Source organism: Corythoichthys intestinalis, chromosome 2 (assembly GCF_030265065.1).
Source record: "Corythoichthys intestinalis isolate RoL2023-P3 chromosome 2, ASM3026506v1, whole genome shotgun sequence".
Taxonomy (NCBI): domain Eukaryota; kingdom Metazoa; phylum Chordata; class Actinopteri; order Syngnathiformes; family Syngnathidae; genus Corythoichthys; species Corythoichthys intestinalis.
In genome coordinates, this window is record NC_080396.1 from 50,093,927 (window position 1) to 50,117,767 (window position 23,841).

Genomic DNA, 23,841 nt, shown 5'->3' on the forward strand with positions numbered 1-23,841 from the left:
AGCAACCTTATATGCATTATATAATTAGTTCAGGTATATACATCAAATCGATTGTCTTCCAATATGTTGTAAGGATAGAATTGACCCTACCATTATTAAGTGAATTATTTTCATTATGTTCAAACTTACATTTACCCCTTTTCACTTGCTGATTTTGCCGGTTCATTTTTTTCTCCTGGTCCACCCCCCATCCCCCCTCAAATGTACGTTTCATTGGCTGATGACTTGACCCACCCCCCAACACACACACGCACGCTCACACGCACACAGCCCTGACAGAAATACATGTCGACAACATGCTGCCTCCTCCGCCCCCTTCGAAAGAGAGGATATTAGAAGTTTTTTTTTTTTTTTCGGCTAGCAGCAGCCACTGTAAGTAATTAAAAAAGACGCCACTGTTCTGGAGTTGGAAAACACACCACAAATTTTGCTACTGAAAGTCTGACCTGTCTGAGTTAGCATAACATAAAACTGTGAACTTGCTAACCTGCAAAACTCGAGTAGGAAGCTGCTTAGAGAGAAGTGTCCTTCTGTTTGTCTTTTCTTTTTTAATTAAACTATGAGAAATGTAGTGAACTTTGCTGGAAGCTATAGAACTAGAAAAACGTGAGCAAGAAGCTGCTTAAAGAGAGAGGCGTGCTGTATAACCTCATATGTTTCTCACACAACACAACATACACACAAAATAATCATCATTAACTATTTACAGTTTATTTTAAAAAATAACGTTTTTTGTTGCCGTGAGCTATCCACACTAGCGTTGCGATCGACTGGTCAATCGTGATCGGTGTAATGAGCACTCCTGATTCTGCATATCAATTATTAGGTTCATATTCGTGAGAAATGTAGCCCTGACCCCCGTTCACCCAATCTGTTTGGTCTTATTAATGTTCCATGCTGAGCAATAAGTGTACATGCATGTTATCGTCCCTACCAAAGTTGAGACCAAACCTATGCCCTTGACGTCAGACTATTGTGACAACAGGAATTTAGGACAAAGTGGAGCTACAGTAATTAGTAATGTAAATAATTTGTCATAAGCCTGTAATAAATCAATTGCAAGAAAATTCGATTAAAGGGAAGAACATTGTGAAATTGTTATCATTTAATTTTTTTTTATTATTTTGGCGACGACATCTTTTCCCTTTGTACATTCATATTCCTCATTCTTTCCTCCAAATACCAAAACAAGTTTTTTGAGGACTCCACATGACACAAGTGTCAAACTGTGACCTAAATATGAAACCAAGAGCTTTTCACTTCATTTCTTAAGTGTGCCAGCCGACCTAGCACTCTGCAGGACTACTACCCATTCCCCCACTGTTACATACTGACCCCAATCTTAATGCCTGGTGTACATGATGCGCAACAAATCTCTCATCTGCCTGTTCCACAGAGCCTTTGGATTGAGAGAACCACCCTGATCCTCTCCCGCCCTCTCCCGGGCATCTCTCGCTGGGCTGAAGTGGAAAAGAGGGAAGTGGTGAGGAACGTCATTACATATTGTCCATGACTGCACATTTTCCAGAGGCTTTTGATTTATCATTTGACTGTTTTTCACTCCTCAAATTTGAACTGCACAATGCATTGAGAGAGTTTAGAAATATTTTTGTTGGCAGAGATGTGTTCATTGAAGGCTATAGTAAGCAAAACAGTGCTTATTAAAAAGTATTTTATTTTTTTAGTCTTTTAGTTGTTTACGTAACTTAACCGAGCGGAACATTTTTCAGAGACAATAATAGCAATAACACATACCTTAATCCAGTGGTTTTGCACTAACACAAGAGATGTCCCAGTCGAGAAACACATCTTTCAAAGACATGTTTTGCCGATACTGATCCAATACCGACACCTATATTTTAGGAACTTTAAAAATAATTATATTTTTTTGTATTGAAGTGAGCCCTGTTGGCACTTCCTTGAGAAATGCTCAGTTCATAAATACTGCACGATGCGCTTCTGCTATCTTTGGCTTCAAATGAGAAGTAGTCCTACGCAGCAGACATTTTTGCCAAATTATTATTATTTTTTTTCTAAATTATTTACAGCAGACAAAAAGCGCGACGGTGTTGAAAAATAAGCCAACACTGGATTGGATCCGATCTTTTGACCAAATCCAATGCTGTCCGATACTGCAATAATAGCCGTATAGTTCGCTAAACTGACACTGAGTATTGTACCGGGACAACACAAGGATTAAACAAAGACTTACAGTAGCTTTCCAAGTGCCACCACAATGACCACAACATAGATAAACTGCTGGCCAAGAGTATTGGCACCCCCGCAATTCTGTCAGATAATGCTCAATTTCTCCCAGAAAATAATTGCAATTACAAATGCTTTGGTAGTAATATCTTCATTTAATTTGCTTGCAATGAAAAAACACAAAAGAGAATGAAAAAAAAAATCATTATCATTTTACTCAAAACTCCAAAAATGGGCCGGACAAAAGTATTGGCACCCTCAGCCTAATACTTGGTAGCACAACCTTAAGACAAGATAACAGGCGAACAACCGCTTCCGGTATCCATCAACGACTTTCTTATAATGCTCTGCTGGAATTTTAGACCATTCTTCTTTGGCCAACTGCTTCATGTCTCTGAGATTTGAAGGGTGCCTTCTCCAAACTGCCATTTTCAGATCTCTCCACAGGTGTTCTATGGGATTCAGGTCATTGCGGGCCACTTTGGAAGTCTCCATTGATTTATCTCAAACTATATTATAGTGCTTTTTGAAGCGTGTTTTGGATCATTGTCATGCTGGAAGACCTATGACCTCTGAGGGAGACCCAGCATTCTCACACTGGGCTCTACATTACGCTGCAAAATTTGTTGGTAGCCTTCAGATTTCATAATGCCATGAACACGGTCAAGCAGTCCAGTCCCAGAGGGAGCAAAGCAACCCCAAAACATCAGGGAAAATCTTCCATGTTTGACTATGGGGACCGTGTTCTTTTCTTTGAAGGCCTTGTTTTTTTTCCTGTAAACTCTATTTTGATGCCTTTTGCCAAAAAGCTCTACTTTTGTCTCATCTGACCAGAGAACATTCTTCCAAAACGTTTTTGGCTTTCTCAGGTTAGTTTTGGCAAACTCCATCCTGGCTTTTAATGTCTCTGGATCAGAAGTGGGGTCTTCCTGGGTATCGTACCATAGAGTCTCTTTTCATTCAGACGGCGACTGATAGTACGGGTTGACACTGTTGTACCCTCGGACTGCCGGACAACTTGAACTTGTTTGGATGTTAGTGGAGGTTCTTTATCCATCATCCGCACAATCTTTCGTTGAAATCTCTCGTCAATTTTTCTTTTCCATCCACATGTAGTGTGGCTGTAGTATGTAGCCACAGTGCCATGGGCTTTACACTTATTGACACTGGGCACAGTAGACACAGGAACATTCAGGTCTTTGGAAATTGACTTGTAGCCTTGAGATTGCCCACGCTTCCTCACAATTTTGCTTCTCAAGTCCTCAGACAGTTCTTTGGTCTTCTTTCCTTTCTCCATGCTCAATGTGGTACACACAAGGACACAGGACAGAGGTCGAGCCAACTTTAATCCATTTTAACTGGCTGCAAGTGTGACTTAGTTATAGCCACCACCTGCTATGTGCCACAGGTAAGTAACAGGTGCTGTTAATTATACAAATTAGAGAAACATCACATGATTTTTCAAAGGGTGCCAATATTTTTGTCCGGCCCACTCTTGGAGTTTTGTGTAAAATGATAATGACTTTTTTTCCCATTCTCTTTCGGTTTTTTTCATTGCAAGCAAAATCAATGAAGATATAACAACCAAAGAATTTGTAATTTCAATCATTTTCTGGGAGAAATTGATCATTATCTGACAGAATTGCGGGGGTGCCAAATTTTGCCAGCAGTGTAAGTCCACATCAAAAATGATGCAATGTTCTTAAAAGCTATAATTAATATAATTGTAAAACAAAATAACATTGTGCATGTTTTGAAAGTGTGTACCGTATTTTTCGGACTATAAGTCGCTGTTTTTTTAATAATTTGGCTGGGGGGACGACTTATACTCTGGAACGACTTATGTGTGAAATTATTAACACCATATTATATCATTTCACATGTTATTTTGGTGTTTTGGAGTGACACTGATGGTTTGGTAAACTTGTTAGCACGTTCTTTGTGCTATAGTTATCTGAAAAACTCTTAATAGCTATGTTATGTTAACATACCGTCCACGTTCGCATTTCGTTGATCTTGCATCATTTAACATTATCAATACTGTACACTTATTCAGCATGTTGTTCTTTATTGTATTTTTATTTTAAATTGCCTTTCAAGATGACATATCTGGGTTTTATCAAGTAAGTTTCCCCACAAAATGCGACTTATACTCCGGTGCGACTTATGTTTTTTTTTGTCCTCTTCATTGCACATTTTTGGGCTGGTGCGACTTATACTCAGGTGCGACTTATAGTCTGAAAAATACGGTACTTGAATAAAAATGCTCAAATAATGATTTATGTTAAATGTTCTATCTATATATATACTCTATAAACAAATACATCTAAAATATTGGATTTGAATAAATTCAACTTAAAAGTTACCTTCAGCTAAACTTTATAACGCTGTTATACTCAACTACCATGTTACGTGCAACACGTAGGAGAGAGCACCTAAGTCCTATTCTGGTGCCCATCCACAGGTTCAACGCAATGTTAAACTTATTATGCTACTTAAACACTTATTTTGGTGTCCTTTTTGTTTCATCTTAAACAAAACTTTTAAACTTGTCAGTATTTAATTTTATTTTAAAGATCATGTTATTTAAATTATGACAGTAAATTATAAAATTAAGTTATAGTACTTTTTTTTCCAGCTGCATTATTTTAAAAATAAAGTAAACAAGTAAAATTAAAAGCAAAACATGAGCTGTGTAAACACTCTTCTTCAAGGTGGAGGTAAGCCCTCTGGAGAATGCCATTTATGTGGTGGAGAATAAAACCCAGGAGTTGCGGACTCTGATTAGCCAGTACCAACACAGACAGCATCACGGCAACATCAACCCCCTCAGCATGTGCCTCAATGGAGTCATCGATGCTGCAGTGAATGGAGGCATCGCTAGATACCAAGAGGTAGACACGGACCACCGTCTGGTGCATTTGAATTAAGTTTGAGCATGGATTTATCTTATCTTTTGAAACCTTTCCACAGGCATTTTTTGACAAGGACTACATCAGCAGTCACCCGGAGGATGCGGAGAGGATTACACACCTGAAGGACCTCATGCAGGAGCAGGTCAGACTTAGACAGCTCACACCTTGCAGTTCTACAGAATAAAGAATTGTTAGTTATGTGCCTTGTTAAATGATGTGAGAAATGATATGATCAGTGTGTTTGTATATACTTACTGTGGTCTGGAATATTTATATTCTCTAAATATAATTTTTGTCAATTGTTTGAAGGAATTTTTTAGCCTTATTTGGTTTCCTCTCATAGGTGCACATTCTAGGGGTGGGTCTTGCTGTTCATGAGAAGCTGGTACACCCAGAGATGCGTCCACTACACAAAAAGCTGGTGGACCAATTCCACATGATGAGGACTGGTTTGCACCACGTGAGTTTACTCTCTCCCTAAGTATATTCATACAGTATTACGTTCACAAGGCAGAATATTTTCCAAACACATTAATACAATCGAACAGTTGTGTATGCAGGTTACACTTTGTACATGTGAGCAGTATAAATATTCAGAGTAGTATATTTTTGGTACTCAGCAGGGTGTGCCTGGTGTGGAGCGATTTGGCCCTGGTGGCTGCTCGGGGGTCAACTCTCCCAGAGGCATCCTCTCATCCCACAATCACATGAGCCCTGAGAGCCTGCGCCTCATACACAGACACAGGTTAGTCACACCAGCTCACTTTCACAATACACTAAGCTCAAATCTTTGCAGGTTTTCGAACTAAAGATTTAGGGAAATCTATTAACTCTTTATAGGTCTTAAAGCTTCATAGGGCACTCATTTAACGTATTGACAATTGAGGAGAGGCTGGCAGCCAATGATTGCAAATGATCGCAGCCAACCCTCCTAGTTAAAATGGATGAGTTAGATGCGATGAAGATAAAAAAATATATAATAGTTAATCCTCTTTAGAGTACTAATGGGGGCCGTAACCGGAGTGTATTTCTCATTAAGTACATTTGAATTTTATTAATGTTGTTTTGATTATTATTTTCTTGAGTTATATTTTTTCTTCATGTACAAAAAATGTGAATACAAAAATAATTTAAAAATACAATAATGATAAAATATCAATCAATCAATCAAATTTATGTATTTAGCCCTTTACAAAACCTGAAAGGCCCTCAGAGTGCTTTAAATGGTAAATGGTGTTATACATGTATAGCGCTTTTCTACCTCTCAAGGTACTCAAAGCGCTTTACACTACATTGCCATCTACCTACTGGTGACACAGCACCAGGAGCAATGCGGGGTTCAGTATCTTGCTCAAGGATATTTAGGCGGGTTCATCAGGGTGGAGACTCGAACACACAGCCTCAGGGTTGGGGGACAACTACTCCACCACTGAGCCACGCCTAGAGGTTAGATTTTGTGCCCGAACCCGAACCCGACCCGACCCGACCTGACATTCGGGTCGGGTCGGGCCCACATTTTAAGCATTCACGTTCGGGTCAGTTCGGGTCGGGCCGCCATGCCGGACTAATAAATTATTTAAAAAAAAAAAAAAAAAAAAAAAAAGGGAGAGCAGGCTCTCTGTATTGCGCTTCTGCTTGTGCGTGTGCACGAACGCCGTGGCGCCGGCCGCTTTTTCATTTCCTTGTCAGAGAGGCGCGTCCATGTGAGAACAATATCCCACACACTCAGAAATATGTTTAACAAACTTTCCCAGCGTTATTTCGTTGTGTGAATGCTTTGATAATTCTCAAAAAAATATGTAGATTATTTAAACATTAAGAAAACTTGCGTTTTTTTCTGCCAACTCGAAGAAATGAAAATAAATTGCTGCTGCTGCGTTTTTTCCGCGTCACTCAAAAAAAAAAAAAAAAAAAAAAAATCGTGTTTTTCGGGCTCGGGCCTGCAAATCTAGTTAAGTGATCGAGCTCGGGCCGGGTCGGGCCTCAATACCAGCGGGCCGTGTCGGGTCGGGCTGGATTTTTTAGGCCCGAACTAGGCTCTAACGCCATCCCCTTTACAACAAAACATGGCTCAAGATAAAAAAAAAAAAAAAAGTGTAAAGGCGAGTGTAAAAAGTTGTGTTTTTAACCGAGACTTAAAAAGACCTAGATCCGTAGTGGTGCGGATTTCAGGCTGAAGGCTATTCCACAGCCTAGGGGCAGCAACCTCAAAAGATAACTCCCCCCCGCTGTATCAGTTTTGACCTTGGAACATGTAAAAGAAGCTGGCCGGTTGACCGAAGAGTCCAGCCAGAGTTACGGAAGGTTAAAATTTCCGATAAATAACATGGACCATTAATAGAATTAAAAACAAACAGTAAAAGCTTGAAATCAATTCTAAAATGGACTGGAAGCCAGTGGAGTGATGATAGCATGGGGGTACTATGCTCACGTCTAGGTGTACCTGTTAAAAATCGAGCAGCAGCATTTTGAACAATTTGCAAATGAGAAATTGAGGACTTGGGGAGACCAACATAAAGTGCATTGCAGTAGTCCAGCCCTGAGTTTATAAAAGCGTGAATTGCTTTTTCAAGGTCGTGGCCACTAAGAAAAGGCTTCACTTTGGCCAAGAGACGGAGCGGGAAAAAAACTTGCTCTTACAACAGAACTAATCTGTTTTTCAAAGTTTAGTCTGCTATCGAATATCACTCCGAGATTGTTAACGTGTGTTTTAAAAATGTCAGCCAGAGCGCCAGAGTTGGGCTCAAGGGCATTCATCATAGAAAGTGTGCCAAAAGTAATAAATTCAGTTTGGCTCTCGTTAAGATGTAAGAAGTTTTGTGCAAGCCGCTGCTTCACATCAGATATGCACTCCATCATTTTAGTGAGAGCAGTTTGTTTGTTGGGTCTCAAGGGCAGATAAAGCTGCAGGTCATCAGCATAAAAATGAAAAGCGATATTATGTTTTTTTATAATTGATCCTAAAGGTAGGAGGAAATATATAATATATACAATATAATTGAGACCTGTTCTACATATATTTGGCTAACATATTTTGGGTCATGTAGGCCAAAACTGTAGACTAAATGTCATGTTCATGTACTGCAAGTATGTTGATGACAGGTCTCCATGGAGTTAAGTTTTTTTTTTTCCATTTTTTTTTTTTGCCTTAAATTACCAAAGTTTGTCACTTGCCCTGAAGGAGTTGAATTGACATACTGTATTTCACAGTTCTTATGAGGTGTTCATTTTCCTCACAAAAGTTTTGTTGAAAGATGTGTAATTCTCTTTAGAAGCGTAATGTAAGTCCAAAATGTACTCTTAGCAAACTGTCTCCTGCAGCCCTCTGAACCTGCAGGGATCGATCCGTCACTCGTCCTCCTCACTGTCGTCTCACACTTCAAGTGAGGCCGGAACAGGAAACCTCGCCATAATGACTGACGGTTTGATGGGGGAGCACCCTGAAGAGTCCATTCACATGCAGGTAATGCTTGAATATGGCGGAAAACATTCAGGTGGCTTGAAGTTCCGTTCTGAGACCCCCACTTTGACCAAATTTCAAAATTGTCCTGTATGCATGTGTAATATTACCTTGTTTTGATCCAAAAACTCCGTGTAGCATGTTTCACCCAGTGTCAAGACACAGCTATGAATGGCCACAGGCGAACTTTTTGGGGATTTTATGGGTGAAACACAGTAATATAATAAGGTTCGCAATGCAGAAATCGCAGACATCAAGGAGTGGTCTAGATGTTCAGATGTTGTTTTTCAAATATGTTACCTTTTATACATTTATATTTCAATTTTTCTTTGTTTGGCTCGATTATTTATCATCTAAAATATTGGGGAAAATGCAACAGTGACAAAAAAAAAAAAAAATACAATTAAGCGATAGTTACGAGGTAGATATCCACGTTCTATTTACAGACGCTAATTTTTTCATTGTGACGTAATTTGTTTAAAAGTTTAAAATATGCGAGTGAATAATTTTTTAAAGTCGTTTTTTTTTTTTTAAACTAAATATTAGACATCAATTAATGATTCTAAACTAAAAATGATAGACATTTTGAATAATAAATATAATTACTTACCTTCTTTTTATGGCTGGGTTGAAACAAAAGCGGTTGGTGTCTGTAAACGAGGGTCTCCAGGGTAAAATGGACAAATTAAAAATAGTTCTGGGGCTTAATGCGCCATGAAACTGCGATGGCAGCATATAGACATATTGTTCTATCAAACACAACAATTCTTTTTGCTTAAAATAACGCAATTTTAAAGAGGGGTGCAAGAGCAGAAACTGCTTTTTCGGCCATATCAAAAACTGACTGTTAAAATGATTAATCCCCCCCCCCCAATTTAATAATGTTCAAATACTGTAATACCACTATAATATACATATATATATAATAATAAACAAATAATGTTCCTTCCAATTATATCATAGTCCAATATTCATATTACAATTTAAAGCCACTTTATGTATTTTGGTTTTGGCCATTATTCGCTGAAAGACAGCTCATGCTGTGTAAATGTATTTTGTTTTGCAGCCGAGCCCTTCATCCTCCAGCCTGAGCTCAATTCGTTCCAACTCCTCCCAAATTATAAACTCGGCTCCTTCGAGTGCTAGAGGTATGTAATGTGAATTTAATGATTGTTCTTTAAAGGGGAACTTTGAAGTAAGGTTGGCCAACCATATTTTTGAATAATATCAATGGCTAAACAATTATAAGCATATTTTCATTATTTTTTTTAACGCAACCCTTCCAGATTCTTTGTTTAACCCATAGCAACGCCCTTGACAACGAAAATGCTTTTCTTCGGCAATCTTCGGAAATCTTCGGAAATTACGTCACACCTAGACATGCGAGGGAAGTCCACCATAGAACAGTATTGTTTGTTGCATTGCTTCTCGGTAAGATGCCACAGCGGTGTGTGGCGATGTTTTGCTCTCGCTCAAACGAAAAGTTGTATGAGTGGCCAAAGGATAGCAGGGCACGTAAATGGACATATTTCGTTCACACGAAGCGAATGAATTTCACGCTATCATCGAGTAGTGTTCTCTGCTGCAAACACTTCGAAGATGCCTGCTTTCTTAACCGGTCTGCTTATGATCAAGGATTTGCCAAAAAGTAAGTGTGATTTTTGGATAGATGACTGATGACTTTGTCAAAGCATAGCTGCCTACTGTTGTGGAATTGAACAGTATAAGCTAGCGACGTTAGCCGAAAGTTAACTCGTGGAAATCCCCAATCATAGTTGTTGTTGCTTTCGCTAGGTTAAGCGTGTTTAAATTGTGCGTCATCTACGATCATGTCCGAAAGGGTTAATCCACTGTCAATCGGGAAATGGGTGTGGATGTGCATATAAACGGGTCGGCGTTGCGGTAATTCATGGTCATGTTGCTGTAAGAGACACACACCGCCGGTTAGTTTGTGCACATTTATTTGTATTTGTATTATGTATTTCCACCTTCATACTTCAAGCATTGCATTGCTTATGGACGGTTCAGCGTTCACGGTGATCGCATGATAGGCTTCTAGTTTGTGTTTTATGAGAGCCGCTGACAGGGGACAGCTGAAAAATAGCGTGTTGGTTTAGCGTAGAAATTGAGTCAATCTCGCAGCGAATCAGCGAGCGCGCAGGTCACGCAGTGAATCATGGGAAATGTAGTCTCGGGACAACACTGAAGTGGTGCTTTGTAATCTGTTCGCTTGTGTGAAAAAACTACATTTCCTCACGCCATTAGACGCCAATTCCTGCCGAGAGCTGTGCCGAGCTGTGTTCTAACTTTTCCATAAGAACTGCTCCATGTGTTAATAAAGAGACAAGGTTGTCAGCGCGTCGTGTGTTCGATACATTTGTAAACAAAAAGCTCATAACAAGACACTATGCACAATCCGTTTAAGAGACGCTGGAGTGGGAGGCGAGGAGGAGATCGGCGAGAAGCAAAACTTCGCTGTCGAATGTGGCGGCAGTCCGCTATTATTTTGTTTTCTTATTGTTGCCACAATAAAGTGGAGAAAGCCATCGAAGACTCATCTCCTTCTTTCCCCCCAACGTTTTTATATTATTATTTTATATGCACGAGAGCTGCAGGATCTGCCAAAATGAACATGAAGTCTGATTATTATTTTTTTTAACAATGTCATCAGATAGACAAAAACATAACATTATGTGCAAATGCCTGCATCTTCAAATCATAAAAATAATACAGCCTATATCTTACCAATGTTGTAATCTCGATGGGTCTTGTATCTATTCCATGTCAGGTAGTCTAGGCACACTGTTTGCATTCTGATTAGCGTCTGGCTAATACATGTTACATCCAACATAAAATTCCAAGCTCCTCTTCTTCCTCCAACTCTTCAAAAACTTGGATCTCCTCCCTTGCGCTCGGTCTATCGCTTATATCGCTGTTTGAATCATTGTTTGAAGAGCTTTGTATGGCGGCCGTATGTATGCCAACGCTGTTCCCGGTGTGACGTATCACTTCCGGGTTCGTCCCCTCTCAGGCTCGAACTTCGGAAACGCGATAATTTTGTCAAATATACAATATATAAATTATTTTTTCATGCTTTATTTGGTGGACAATGTTTAATTACTTTACTTGTGACCCTATTTGGCATGTAAAGAAATTAGTTCACACTACAGCTTTAAAATAGCCTTGGTTGGTGTAATGTTATATGTTACAATTTTACTTGGGAGACATAAAAATAAAATACTTTGATACAATGCAAGCATTTTATGCACAGTGGTGCTTCAAGATATGACAGATTAGATTTTTCGAGGTACGAGCTAATTCAGGCTGATTTGTATTTTTTTCTGCTCTATTTGTGAAAAATGCTAGACTATGAGTACTGTACATTGGCTGTAAATTTAACTTGTATGTCAAGCTGCTGCTCTATATCAGTTCATCATTCCAATCATTTGACTATTAAATACCGTTGAGCTGCCATGGGTCCTTCGAAAGGTGGAATATACTAGTCCTTCTAAAAAAATTAGCATATTGTGATAAAGTTCATTATTTTCTGTAATATACTGATAAACATTAGACTTTCATATATTTTAGATTCATTACACTCAACTGTAGTAGTTCAAGCCTTTTATTGTTTTAATATTGATGATTTTGGCAAAAAAAGTCAAGAAAAACCAAAAATCCCTATCTAAAAAAAATAGCATTTCATCCGACCAATACAAAAAAGTGTTTTTTAATGCAAAAAAGTCAACCTTCAATTAATTATATCAGCTATGCACTCAATACTTGGTCGGGTATCCTTTTGCAGAAATGACTGCTTCAATGTGGCATGGCATGGAGGCAATCAGCCTATGGCACTGCTGAGGTGTTATGGAGGCCCAGGATGCTTCGATAGCGGTCATAAGCTCAACCACAGTGTTGGGTCTGGTGTCTCTCAATTTCCTCTTCACAATATCCCACAGATTCTCTATGGGGTTCAGGTCAGGAGAGTTGGCAGGCCCATTGAGCACAGTAATGCCATGGTCAGTAAACCATTTACCAGTGGTTTTGGCACTGTGAGCAGGTGCCAGGTCATGCTGAAAAATGAAATTTTCTTCTCCATAAAGCTTTTCAGCAGATGGAAGCATGAAGTGCTCCAAAATCTCCTGATAGCTTGCTGCATAGACTCTGCCCTTGATAAAACACAGTAGACCCACACCAGCAGCTGACATGGCACCCAGGACCATCACTGACTGTGGGTACTTGACACTGGACTTAAGGAATTCCTTCTCATTTCCTTCTCCCCAGTCTTCCTTCAAACTCTGGCACCTTGATTTCCTAATGACATGCAAAATTTGCTTTCATCTGAAAAAAGTACTTTGGACCACTGAGCAACAGTCCAGTGCTGCTTCTCTGTAGCCAAGTCAGGCGCTTCTGCCGCTGTTTCACACACGCCTGTGCGCGGTGGCTTTGGATGTTTCCACTCCAGACTCAGTCCACTGTTTCTGCAGGTCCCCCAAGGTCTGGAATCGGCCCTTCTCCACAATCTTTCTCAGGGTGCGGTCACCTCTTCTGGTTGTGCAGCGTTTCTTGCCACACTTTTTCCTTCCCACAGACTTCCCACTGGGGTGCCTTGATACAGCACTCTGGGAACAACCTATTCGCTCAGAAATGACTTTCTGTGTCTTAACCTCTTGCTTGAGGGTGTCAATGATGGACTTCTGGACAGCAGTCAGGTTGGCAGTCTTGCCCATGATTCCGGTTTTAAGTAATGAACCAGGCTGGGAGTTTTTAAAAGCCTCAGGAATCTTTCGCAGGGTTTTGAGTTAATTCGTTGATTCAGATGATTAGGTTAGTAGCTTTTTTAGAGTACCTTTTCATGATATGCAAATTTTTTTGAGATAGGGATTTTTGGTTTTTCTGGACGTTTTTACCAAAATCATCAATATTAAAACAATAAAAGGCTTGAGCTACTTCAGTTGTGCGTAATGAATCTAAAATATATGAAAGTCTAATGTTTATCAGTACATTACAGAAAATAATGAACTTTATCACAATATGCTAATTTTTTGAGAAGGACTAGTACATTTTGGCATTTACAAGCTTTGTTTTGAATTCTTTCATTGCAGGTTCCCCGTCCTTGCCTGACAAGGCCAAGCACAACAGGGAGGTGATGATCCTGCTGCCATCTCATCGTGAGAGGGCCAACAATTCCATGTATTACAACATGGCAGAAAATGGACAGGTAAGAAATAATGAGTAAAGAGCAAACACCCTTGCTATTTACACTCACAGCAAGATCAACAGTATTAGAACAACTCCCATGGTGTTCATTTGAACCGTTTTCTGGATTTTATATTCGACCACAACAGAAGGTGTTACAATTAATCCTTTTGCGGTGTGAAACAGTTGTACTCCCATATTGAAGGTAAAAATACTTCTATTTCAGTGTTAAATGTAACCTTTTTGGAGAGTTTATTATTATTATAATTATTTATATTTATATATAATATATTATATATTTCAGTAAAAATACATCCATAGTTGCGGTGTTGTAAAAAAAAAAAAAAAAAAAAAGGGAAAAGTATAGATGATAACAAAGTACTGCTCATGACCAAATTTATTATAAAACATTCTTCAGGTGTAAACAGTTTTAAATTATTTCAAAATACAGTACGATGTAGAGCAGTTCATCAGCTGTTTGACAGCTGCTTATCAAATGGCTCGAAGTATGTTATATTCTCAATGTTAATGTCAATTAATTTTCTTGATATTGGTCATGAATACACAATACATGAAAATGTTCATCAAAGTAAAGGGTCTGAACGGTCTTACACACAAGAAATGCTTGGTTTCTGTGCATTACAATTTGCTGTATTCAGTTGAACAAGGGCAAGTTATTGAACAATCCAGTGCTTACAAAACGTCTAATTACAGTATATGAAATGTAATGTCCTTCAATATCTTATCCATTTCCACATGCAATGCTTCTCAAAACATTGTAACTGGAAAGCGATTTTGCTTGGTGAGCTGTCTCCAAAGCAGCGGAGTGTCTCGTTAATTGCAACCACCACTGAGGGAGCTCTGAGTCAGAAGACAGTTAAAGTCAGATTCACCTTATCACTGAGAGACTTATTTTTAACACTTGACCGTTTTGCTCTGAAATTCAACTCCGACACCGGGGCCTGTTTGAACTCACACAGTGCCACTTTATCACCACACTCCTGTAAAAAAACGATACCACCCAGATTTGAACTCTTGTAGATTTTCTGTGTACATCTTAATCAAAAGAAATAAAGTAACATACATAATTGCAGACCATTCTACAACCACATACATATTGCAATATACGACATTGGGCATACAGTTGTGTTCAAAATTATTCAAACCCCACAGTATATATGTGTTTTTGCAAGTTTGACATTTATTTTTCATCTTGTTTATAATCACATTAAATAATGACATGTCAAATAGACAAATACAACTGAAATAATACAAATATTTTTTGGAATATTCCAATTTATGGCCTTTCTGTGATTACTTCATTGACAAAATTATTCAACCCCTTAGGTATGTATATTACTTAGTACAGCATCCTTTGCAACAATAACATCCTTTAGACATGAAGCATAGTTTGACACAAGTTTCTTGCAGTGATCCACACGTATCTTTGCCCATTCCTCATGGGCAAAGGCCTCCAGTTCATTAACATTTCTGGGCTTGCGTGCTGCAACTGCCTTCTTCAAGTACCACCAGAGACTTTCAATGGGATTTAAGTCTGGTGATTGCGATGGCAACTCCAGAATCTTCCAGCACTTCTTTTGCAACAAAGATTTGGTAGATGTTGAGGTATGCTTAGGATCATTGTCCTAGTGGAAAGTCCAACCTCAACCAAGCCTCAGCTTTGTCAATGACTGCATGCCATTTGTATCCAAGATTCCCTGTACCTGAAGAAGCAAAACAACTGTGCTTCACAGTAGATAGGGTGTTCTTTTCTTTATAGGCATCATTCTTTCTCCTCCACACATACTGTTGATCTGTTCGCCCCAAAAGTTCCAGTTTGGTCTCATGACTCCAGAGTACAGTATCCTAAAACCGTTGCGGTTTGTCCACATGGTTTTTGGCATACTTCTTGTGCTTTGGAGTCAGCAGGCGTGTGTGCCTGGGAGTTCTTGCATGGAAGCCATCGTTTCGCAGTGTGCGTCTTATTGTCTAGGATAAAACCTGAATACCTTCCTATGACATGTCCTGTCGTAGTTCCTCAGCTGTCACCCAGGGATTTTTCTCCACCTTTCGCTTCAGGTATTGCACATCAGTTGCAGACAGTAACTTCTTTGTACCACGCCCAGGTAGTGTTTCCACTGGGGCTTTAACTTTAAACTTGCGGACTATGCTCCCAATTGTCTCTTGAAATTTTTAGTCCTTTTGCTATCTTTTTATATCTATAACCTTGCTTATGAAGTAAAATGACCTCTTCTCAGAACTTTTTTGACCATTCCTTATACTTCACCATGTTGTAAAGATGTCATTAACTGCCAAGAAAAGCTATGTGTCACAATGCTTTTGAATCTGCTTAATTGTTGCTCAGTAGGATTCCGTTCACATCTATAGATGTTTTCATCAACTGTTTGACAACACCTGATGGAAACCTTTAGAGGGGTGGACTTGGGGGGGTTGAATAATTTTGTCAATGACGTAATCACAGAAAGGCCATTAATTGGATTATTCCAATTTTTTTTTCGGGGGGGGGGGGGTAATTTCAGTTGTATTTGTCTATTTGACATGTATGATATGATTATTAACAAAATGAAAAATAAATGTCAAACTTACAAAAACACATCCACTGTGGGGGTTGACTAATTTTGAACACAACTGTACACTGCAATATGCACTTGTCATCACATAACACTTCATCCCGTCAGTGCAGCATGTCTCAGATGAGTGGAGTGGCCGTCTTTCAAAGCAAAGGTAGAGTGTTCAAGCCTCTGGTGTGTTTTAAGTAAGAAATTGAAGCCCTGATTGCTTCTGATGCAGTGTCATCAGAAGGTGAATGAGTGTATAAACTATATTTTTTAAAACGCTTTGAGTACCCTGAAGGTTGAAAATCGCTATAACCATGAAAGTCAACTCATCATTTCATTTATGAGCAATCACTACCTCCCATTAAAGACGGATATTTGACTTGTACTGCCGTAAATAGAAGTGAATGAGATTTCTCTTTTGCTAGCAATTAAACTTAAATCAGTTTTGTTACAATTAACTTGTTTGACTGACATCGGCAATGATAGATTTGCTGTAAAAAAGATTTGTTTTTACATTTTTACATTGACCACACAAACGCTAAAAGTAATACTTATTACGCTGAAACTAAGGAAAATGTTCAAGCAATCTTTTTTTACTGTTGTAATGGTCTTAAGGTTATGTAATAAATTACCTAAAAATTTTTGTACTAAAACAATAGTAAGACACTTCCACCAAGTTTTACAAACCAATTTATAAGCCGCAAGCGTCCACATCATGTTGTAAGATATTGATAGCAAAAGACATGCAGCTCATTAGCCAGTATAAAATCCATAAACAAGCTGCACTGGACTATAAACCGCAAGGTTCAAAGTGGGAGAAAAAAATAGCGGTGTATGGTCCGAAAATTAGGGTAACGTATTGGCTGACATTAAATCACTTCAATCCCTCCGAGTCAAAATGGATTGGACGTCGATCCCCGTCAATGGAAGTGAATCACGATCATTCAATTCCAGCCATGCCAGTTCAAATGGATTTGACGTCTTATCGCTGCCAATGGCAGTGAATACGCTGATATCTGAGTTATTTGTTGTCAAATCATTTGAGTTGTTTGTATTATTGTATTTAAATAAAAGGAACATTGAAATAACTTTATTATTTTTACAGTGGGAAAAAAAGTTCATTTTAGAAATCACAACCTCTGGCTTCATGTCTGTCATTTTATACAGAATAACCACATGCAGCGTGCCTTAGTGCAACAAGTTAGCCCCTGCAAGCCTTGCGCAGATCCTCACATGACTCTCCCAGAAAAAGGTGTGGCACAAACTCGATGGAATACTTCATATATGTTTTGTTTGCAAGCACCTTGACACCTTTGTGTTGCCGGCAGTGTTTCCAAACGTTCCCAGCAGCTGGAACCTGGATGGAGAGAACAGGGAACAAGTGTCCTACATGTCAACTTCTACTGGAGGTGTAATTATGCCCCCAGTTCCCCCCAGATCCTTTCCACCAGGTACATGCCCCATTTACGGCACATTCTGCGCTATCATGTTTTTTGTGATATAGTAGTGCATGAGTTAACGTGCAGTCCTTAATTGGGCCAGATGCTTGGCTTGTATTCCACCGAAATAGGAAGCAAAGACGTTTGCATTTTTTACAATTATTATTATTTTTTTACTCAAATAAGTTTTGTCATCTGTGATTTTTTTCCCCCCTAGGACATTTCCTAATGCATTGTGATGCATATAACCCCCAGAACAACGACCCTCCACCCGCCCTGCCTGTGCGTTCACTTCGAAAGGTACTAATTGTAATCAACGTAGCGCTTTAAAACTGGGCACGTCTATAGAGAAAATTAATTGCACACTTACTCGTTGAAACACAGAACATTGACCATGATACTATTTTTCATCGCTTATATTTTTGGGACTCAAACATAAAGTTATGTTAAGATAATAAGAAAGATGCTGGATCTGGCACCTACAGTGGGGCAAAAAAGTATTTAGTCAGCCACCAATTGTGCCAGTTCTCCCACTTAAAAAGATGACAGAGGCCTTTAATTTTCTTCATAGGTGTACCTCAACGATGAGATAGAATGAGAAAAAAAATCCAGAAAATCCTTTTGTCTGATTTTTAAAGAATTTATTTGCAAATTATGGTGGAAAAGAAGTATTTGGTCACTTACAAACAAGCAAGATTTCTGCTTTTTACTGAGCTGAACTTCTTTAAGAAGCTTCTCTGTCCTTCACTTGTTACCTCTATTAATGGCACGTGTTTGAACTCATTCTCAGGACAAATGACAACTGTCCACAACCTCAAACACTCACACTCCACTCCACTATGGCCAAGACCAAAGAGCTGTCAAAGGACATACCAGAAACAAAATTCTAGACTTAATCTGCAATAGGTGAGCAATTTGGTGTGAAGAAATCAACTGTGGGAGCAATTATTAGAAAATGGAAAACATGCAAGACCACTGATCATCTGCCTTTATCTGGCGCTCCCCGTGGTGTCAAAATGATCCCAAGAACAGTGAGCAAAAAATGACAGAATAACACGGGGGGGAGCTCGTGAGTGACCTGGAGAGAGCTGGGACCAAAGTAATAAAGGCTACTATCGAAACCACACTCCGCTACCAGGAACTCAAATCCTGCAGTGCCAGATGTGTCCCCCTGCTTAAGCCAGTACACGTCCAGGCTCATCTGAAGATTGCTAGAGAGGATTTGGATGATCCAGAATAGGACTGGGAGAATGTCATCTGGTCAGATGAAACAACAAATAGAACTTTTTGGTAGAAACACAACTTCTCGTGTTTGAAGGTGAAAGAATGCTGAATTGTATCCAAAAAATGCTATACCTACTGTGAAGCACGGGGTGGAAACATCATGCTTTACCACATTTTTTCTGCAAAGGGACCGGGACACCTGATTCGTGTAAAGGAAAGGATTAAGGGGGCCATGTATTGTGAGATTTTGAATGAAAACCTCCTTCCATCAGCAAGGACATTGAAGATGAAACGTGGCTGAGTCTTTCAGCATGACAGTAGCCACGTTTACATGCTGACTTATTCATACCGATTCAAATCATTCCGAATGGAAATTTCAGATCAACTGTTTACATGTCACTTCATCTATTCCGATCCAGCGTTTACATGTGACTGCCTTTATTCCGACAGGACGTTTGACAACTGCTGTCTGACATGCGTAGATTAATCAAAACAAAGCGTCACGTTGCAAAACATGGAGATCGATCGTCGGAGTGCTGCTGTTTTAACTTTAACCCACTTGTTGTGTTTGTGGGGTCGTATCCGCTTCTGCTGTTTTGCTCTTTTGCCTTGTAGTAGCTGGTTTTCCACCGGTTTCTAATCTGGTCAACGCTCCGGTCTGCTCCGGTCTATTCCGGCTTCGTGTAACCTCTCGTGAACTTTTTTAAATAGTTCACTGTTCCTCGTTTTACGCCCGTCTAAGCGAGCAATTATATTCAATTATTTTAAAGTTTGAATTAAATACAATCTTTCCGCCGGACTTAGGTGCGCTGTGCTTGGAAGCCATGTTGCGAGTGACGTTACTTACGTCACAAAGTGACGTCACCACGTCAGTACGGAGCATGTGCAGAAAGAACGCAACCAGACACCATTCCGCTTCCCTGTTTACATGATATAATTTTACTTCTAATCGGTTTGGGAAAAGGAATATTCCACCCCTCTGAATCGGAATGAAATTCCATTCGGTTTGGGCCTGTTCATTCCGAATTAGGTGTTTATATGGAACACATTTATTCGGTTTGAACAAATATTCCGATTGTAATTGGAATATTTGGCTCCATGTAAACGTGGCAAGTGATCCCAAACATATTGCCCAGGAAACAAAGAGTAGCTTCGTAAGAAGCATTTCAAAGTCCTGGAGTGGCCTGGTCTCCAGATGTTAACCATATATGAAATCCTTGGGGGGAGTTGAAAGTCCGTGTTGCCCAACGATAGCCCAAAAACATCATTGCTCTCGAGGAAATCTGCATGGAGGAATGGGCCAAACAATGTGTGAAAACCTTTGAAGACCTACAGAATACGTTTTGACCTCTGTCATTATCAATTAAGGCAATATAACAAAGTATTGAGATGAACTTTTGTTCTTTACCAAATTCTTATTTTCCATCATAATTTGCAAATAAATTCTTTAAAAATCAGACAAAGTGATTTTCTGGATTTTCTTTCTCATTCTTTCATCGTTGAGGTACACCAATGAAGAAAATTACAGGCCTCTGTCATCTTTTTAAGTGGGAGAACTGGCACAATTGGTGGCTGACTAAATACTTTTTTGCCCCACTTTATGTTTCCATGTTGCAGTGGTAGTATTAGATTCAGATTTGACAGTAGACCAAACCGAGTTAGAAGCTTTTTTTTTTAATGGATGACTATTTTTGACACGGTTCTTAACAACACCCTTCTCTGCGGTGGGTCAAATGTGGAAGACGTTTTCACTTTTCAGGGACTCTGAGAATTTCTTTCAAGTTCTCTGCTGATTTATCTTGTTCTCATTTTTACGTCACAAAAAATGTTTGTTTAAGTCCATTGGTTGGAAATGTTTCTACATTGCCTTGCTTTCATATGCTGGATAGATGCCCATTTGTCATCCCTTACACTTGGTCTTAATCAAGAGTAAAGCGTAAAAAACACACCTCTGTTTTCAACTCTATTGATTAGGACTTTGCTGCTAGACGTCTGAAGTCAGTGTTTGTCACAATGATGAAGTCGCAGCATCTCTCCAAGGCTGGTTTGTTTTTTAAAACACCTGCAACATCCATTGTTTTTTCTGTCTGCCCGCAGTCTCCCCTTCACCCGATTCCTGGCTCCCCTACCAGCCCTCAGTCTGCTTTGGGCGGAAGTAACTCCACCCTTTCCGGCAGTGCCAGCAGCGGCGTATCCTCTCTGAGCGAGAGTAATTTCAGTGGCCAGTATCCAGATCCTGGCCCCATCAGGAACGACGCCTTGGAGCCTCTCCCAAGCCACCTGTGGTCACCCCCCGACGAGTACCTGGCCTCCTCGTACCTGCACATCCACTACGGCACGCCAGAAATGGACTCAGTGGACCCGGTCCGCCCTTTCCATTACCGCGGCCCTGCCTCTCACCCTCACCCTCATTCCCACCCGCACCCCCACGGGCACGCTCATTCTGGGCTGGATGGCCACTCCCACGGGCCGGCGCCTCACCATCACCCTCCCACACACGGGCCTCATCACATCCCCTATCGCAGGCCTCAGCCCCCGGCCATCCCACCCAAGCCCTACCTGAGGGAGGGCTGCATCCCAGAAGAGGATCTGCAGCCTCAGCCCATTCCGCTGCCCCGCCGGATTTTCCACTCCCCCCACGGCCACAGGGACGAGCAGGGCAAGCACGCCTGGGAGCAGTGCATCAGTGAGGAGCACGAGGAGGCGCAGTGATGACATGAGAGAAATAAAACAACAATAAAAGGACAGCAAAAGATCTCGATTGTACACACTTGTACAACTTGTCTGTGAGCATGTTTTCCATTCACAAATAATACGACAAGCGTTTTGTGAAATCTAGCGACCATGATCACGCCCGCGCAGGACCAACTCACGATGCAGCATCAGGTGGTTGTTGTTCACAGTCAAGTGACTTCTCTGCTTTCAATGCTTCATACACAGGAATTCTTATTTTGATAAATTTGCTACATGATAGTGTTTTAAAAGGCTTCATATATCCATTACACTGTTAAGTGCTCCTTAATAGTGACTCATATTTTCCGCGTTACAAAGGTTGGACCAGCATCTTTGGGACTGGCTACTCTCCATCCGTACTACATGTATGGAAACCTACGTGAATGTATTCAGATGATCTTCTTGTACAGCAAACTTGAGTTTTTGTTTTGTTCCAGTTCTTTAATTTGAGTCTTTGTTGAGGACCTATTAGGAAAGAAGAACAGAAACGGCTGCGGGTTGACAAGCTGTCTGGAATGAATCAATTCCCCATACTGTCATGTGACAAGTTCTCTGTGAATGAAGGCTGAAAGGACTCTTCACTTCACGCCTTCTCCCGCTCACTCTCTGTCTCTCTCCCCTCTCCTTTACTGTATCAGATCCTGTTAAGCAGTGAGGGCTAAACCTGCTCAATGACACTGTCAAGCCCATCAGAAAGTGTCAGAATCGCCTACTTGCCTTAAGTGCAGTCACATAGTTTGACCTCTCATCTGGACTGTAAGCTCTTCTTTGTGTTCTCTCCCTCACGGAAAAATAGGCCCCACTTTCTGATTTTGGTTTCAGATTGCCATGTTTGTAGGGCTGATATTTCTTATCCCACTTATGCCTCTTCTCTTCCCAGTCACGTCCTGTATTGTTAAAACGAATCGTGTTTCAGACTGAAGGAAAAGAACAATGGAAGAGATGTGTTTATTATTATTACTGTATAATTTTTTAAAATCCCTAAGTGTTTTATTTGGCAGGTGGAGGCTTCGTATCACTGTACATCACATTCCCAGCTGACTAGACATCTATTTTTGTATGTGAGACCATTAGTGGTGTGAGCTTATTCACAAAGGGCCCTCGTACTGCACGTGTTTCTGTACTTTGTATGGACATAAGCCTGAGGTTAGATATAGGCCTAAACACCATTTGAGTATCAACTGCGGAGGAGAACTACACAATGAGTTGATGCTCAAACTAGAGGAACAATTACAAGTTTCCCGTGTAAATTCCGTTAATGTACATACAGCTGTATTGTGAGCTATTTTTGAGAATTATTGCAGACACCCCCAAAAAGTTTTATTGTTGTTTTGTGTATATACATGTACTCCAGAGATCAATGTCATTGATAAATATCTATAATCAGTGTTTGAAAAAGGAATTCATTAGACTGTGGCCGTCTCCACCGTTCTTGACATTGAGTCTCATATAAATAATTTATACACTTTTCAATGTGCTTTCCTGTACATATGGTGTTAGCATGATCGGACCGTGTTTGGTTGTAAAAGTGGTTTTCCTACTCCCATAACTGCTGTGGTATGGAATTCATTAAACAATACCAAACAATAAAGACAATCTTTTATCAGCATCATCAACTGGCACCCCCCTTTGTTTTGCACGGCTAACAGAAATGACACGGCCTCACCAGTAGACGGCAGTATTACTTTGGAAAAAAAAAAAAAAAAAAAAAAAAAAAAAAAACTAGTCACTGTCCAAATGCTTTTGTGGTATTGAGAATGGAGGTAATATGCATAAAATAGCTGTAATTCATATTCATTTGAAATATAAATATGAATGTATATACTTTAATCACATCTTGTTTTATTTCTAACCCATTTATGTGGTGTATGAATACAAAATAATTATGACAAAAACGCACACTTTCATATTCATCCTCAGGAGAGAATTTAAGTTCACTTTCACAATATCACCTCTTGTTGTTCTGCTAATCTTTTAATTCCCTCTGCCTTTTTTCTTTCTTACAGTAAGTGTGTCAGTACATTGGTTGCTTCATTTACAACTAAGGTTTTGCAGTCTCGTTCTCCAATAGCTGTAAAAGTGCACCAAAA

The 23,841-nt window shown here is 39.8% G+C and overlaps 1 protein-coding gene across 2 annotated transcripts in view; it reads left to right on the forward strand.

Annotated features, from left to right (window-relative positions):
- Positions 1–23,363, forward strand: part of dock3 (dedicator of cytokinesis 3) — a 93,537-nt gene extending 70,174 nt beyond the window's left edge. The window contains exons 43-54 of one of the 2 annotated variants that reach the window (XM_057818686.1): positions 1,397–1,483; positions 4,920–5,099; positions 5,179–5,262; positions 5,464–5,580; positions 5,723–5,865; positions 8,442–8,583; positions 9,647–9,728; positions 13,683–13,798; positions 17,523–17,607; positions 17,684–17,806; positions 18,012–18,094; positions 21,116–23,363. In XM_057818686.1, coding sequence (XP_057674669.1) covers positions 1,397–1,483; positions 4,920–5,099; positions 5,179–5,262; positions 5,464–5,580; positions 5,723–5,865; positions 8,442–8,583; positions 9,647–9,728; positions 13,683–13,798; positions 17,523–17,607; positions 17,684–17,806; positions 18,012–18,094; positions 21,116–21,730 — 1,857 coding nt within the window. In that variant the 3' untranslated portion in view covers positions 21,731–23,363. The remainder of the gene's footprint in view (positions 1–1,396; positions 1,484–4,919; positions 5,100–5,178; positions 5,263–5,463; positions 5,581–5,722; positions 5,866–8,441; positions 8,584–9,646; positions 9,729–13,682; positions 13,799–17,522; positions 17,608–17,683; positions 17,807–18,011; positions 18,095–21,115) is intronic. The other variant, XM_057818694.1, reaches the window with a different exon arrangement.
- The last annotated feature ends 478 nt before the right edge of the window (positions 23,364–23,841 follow it).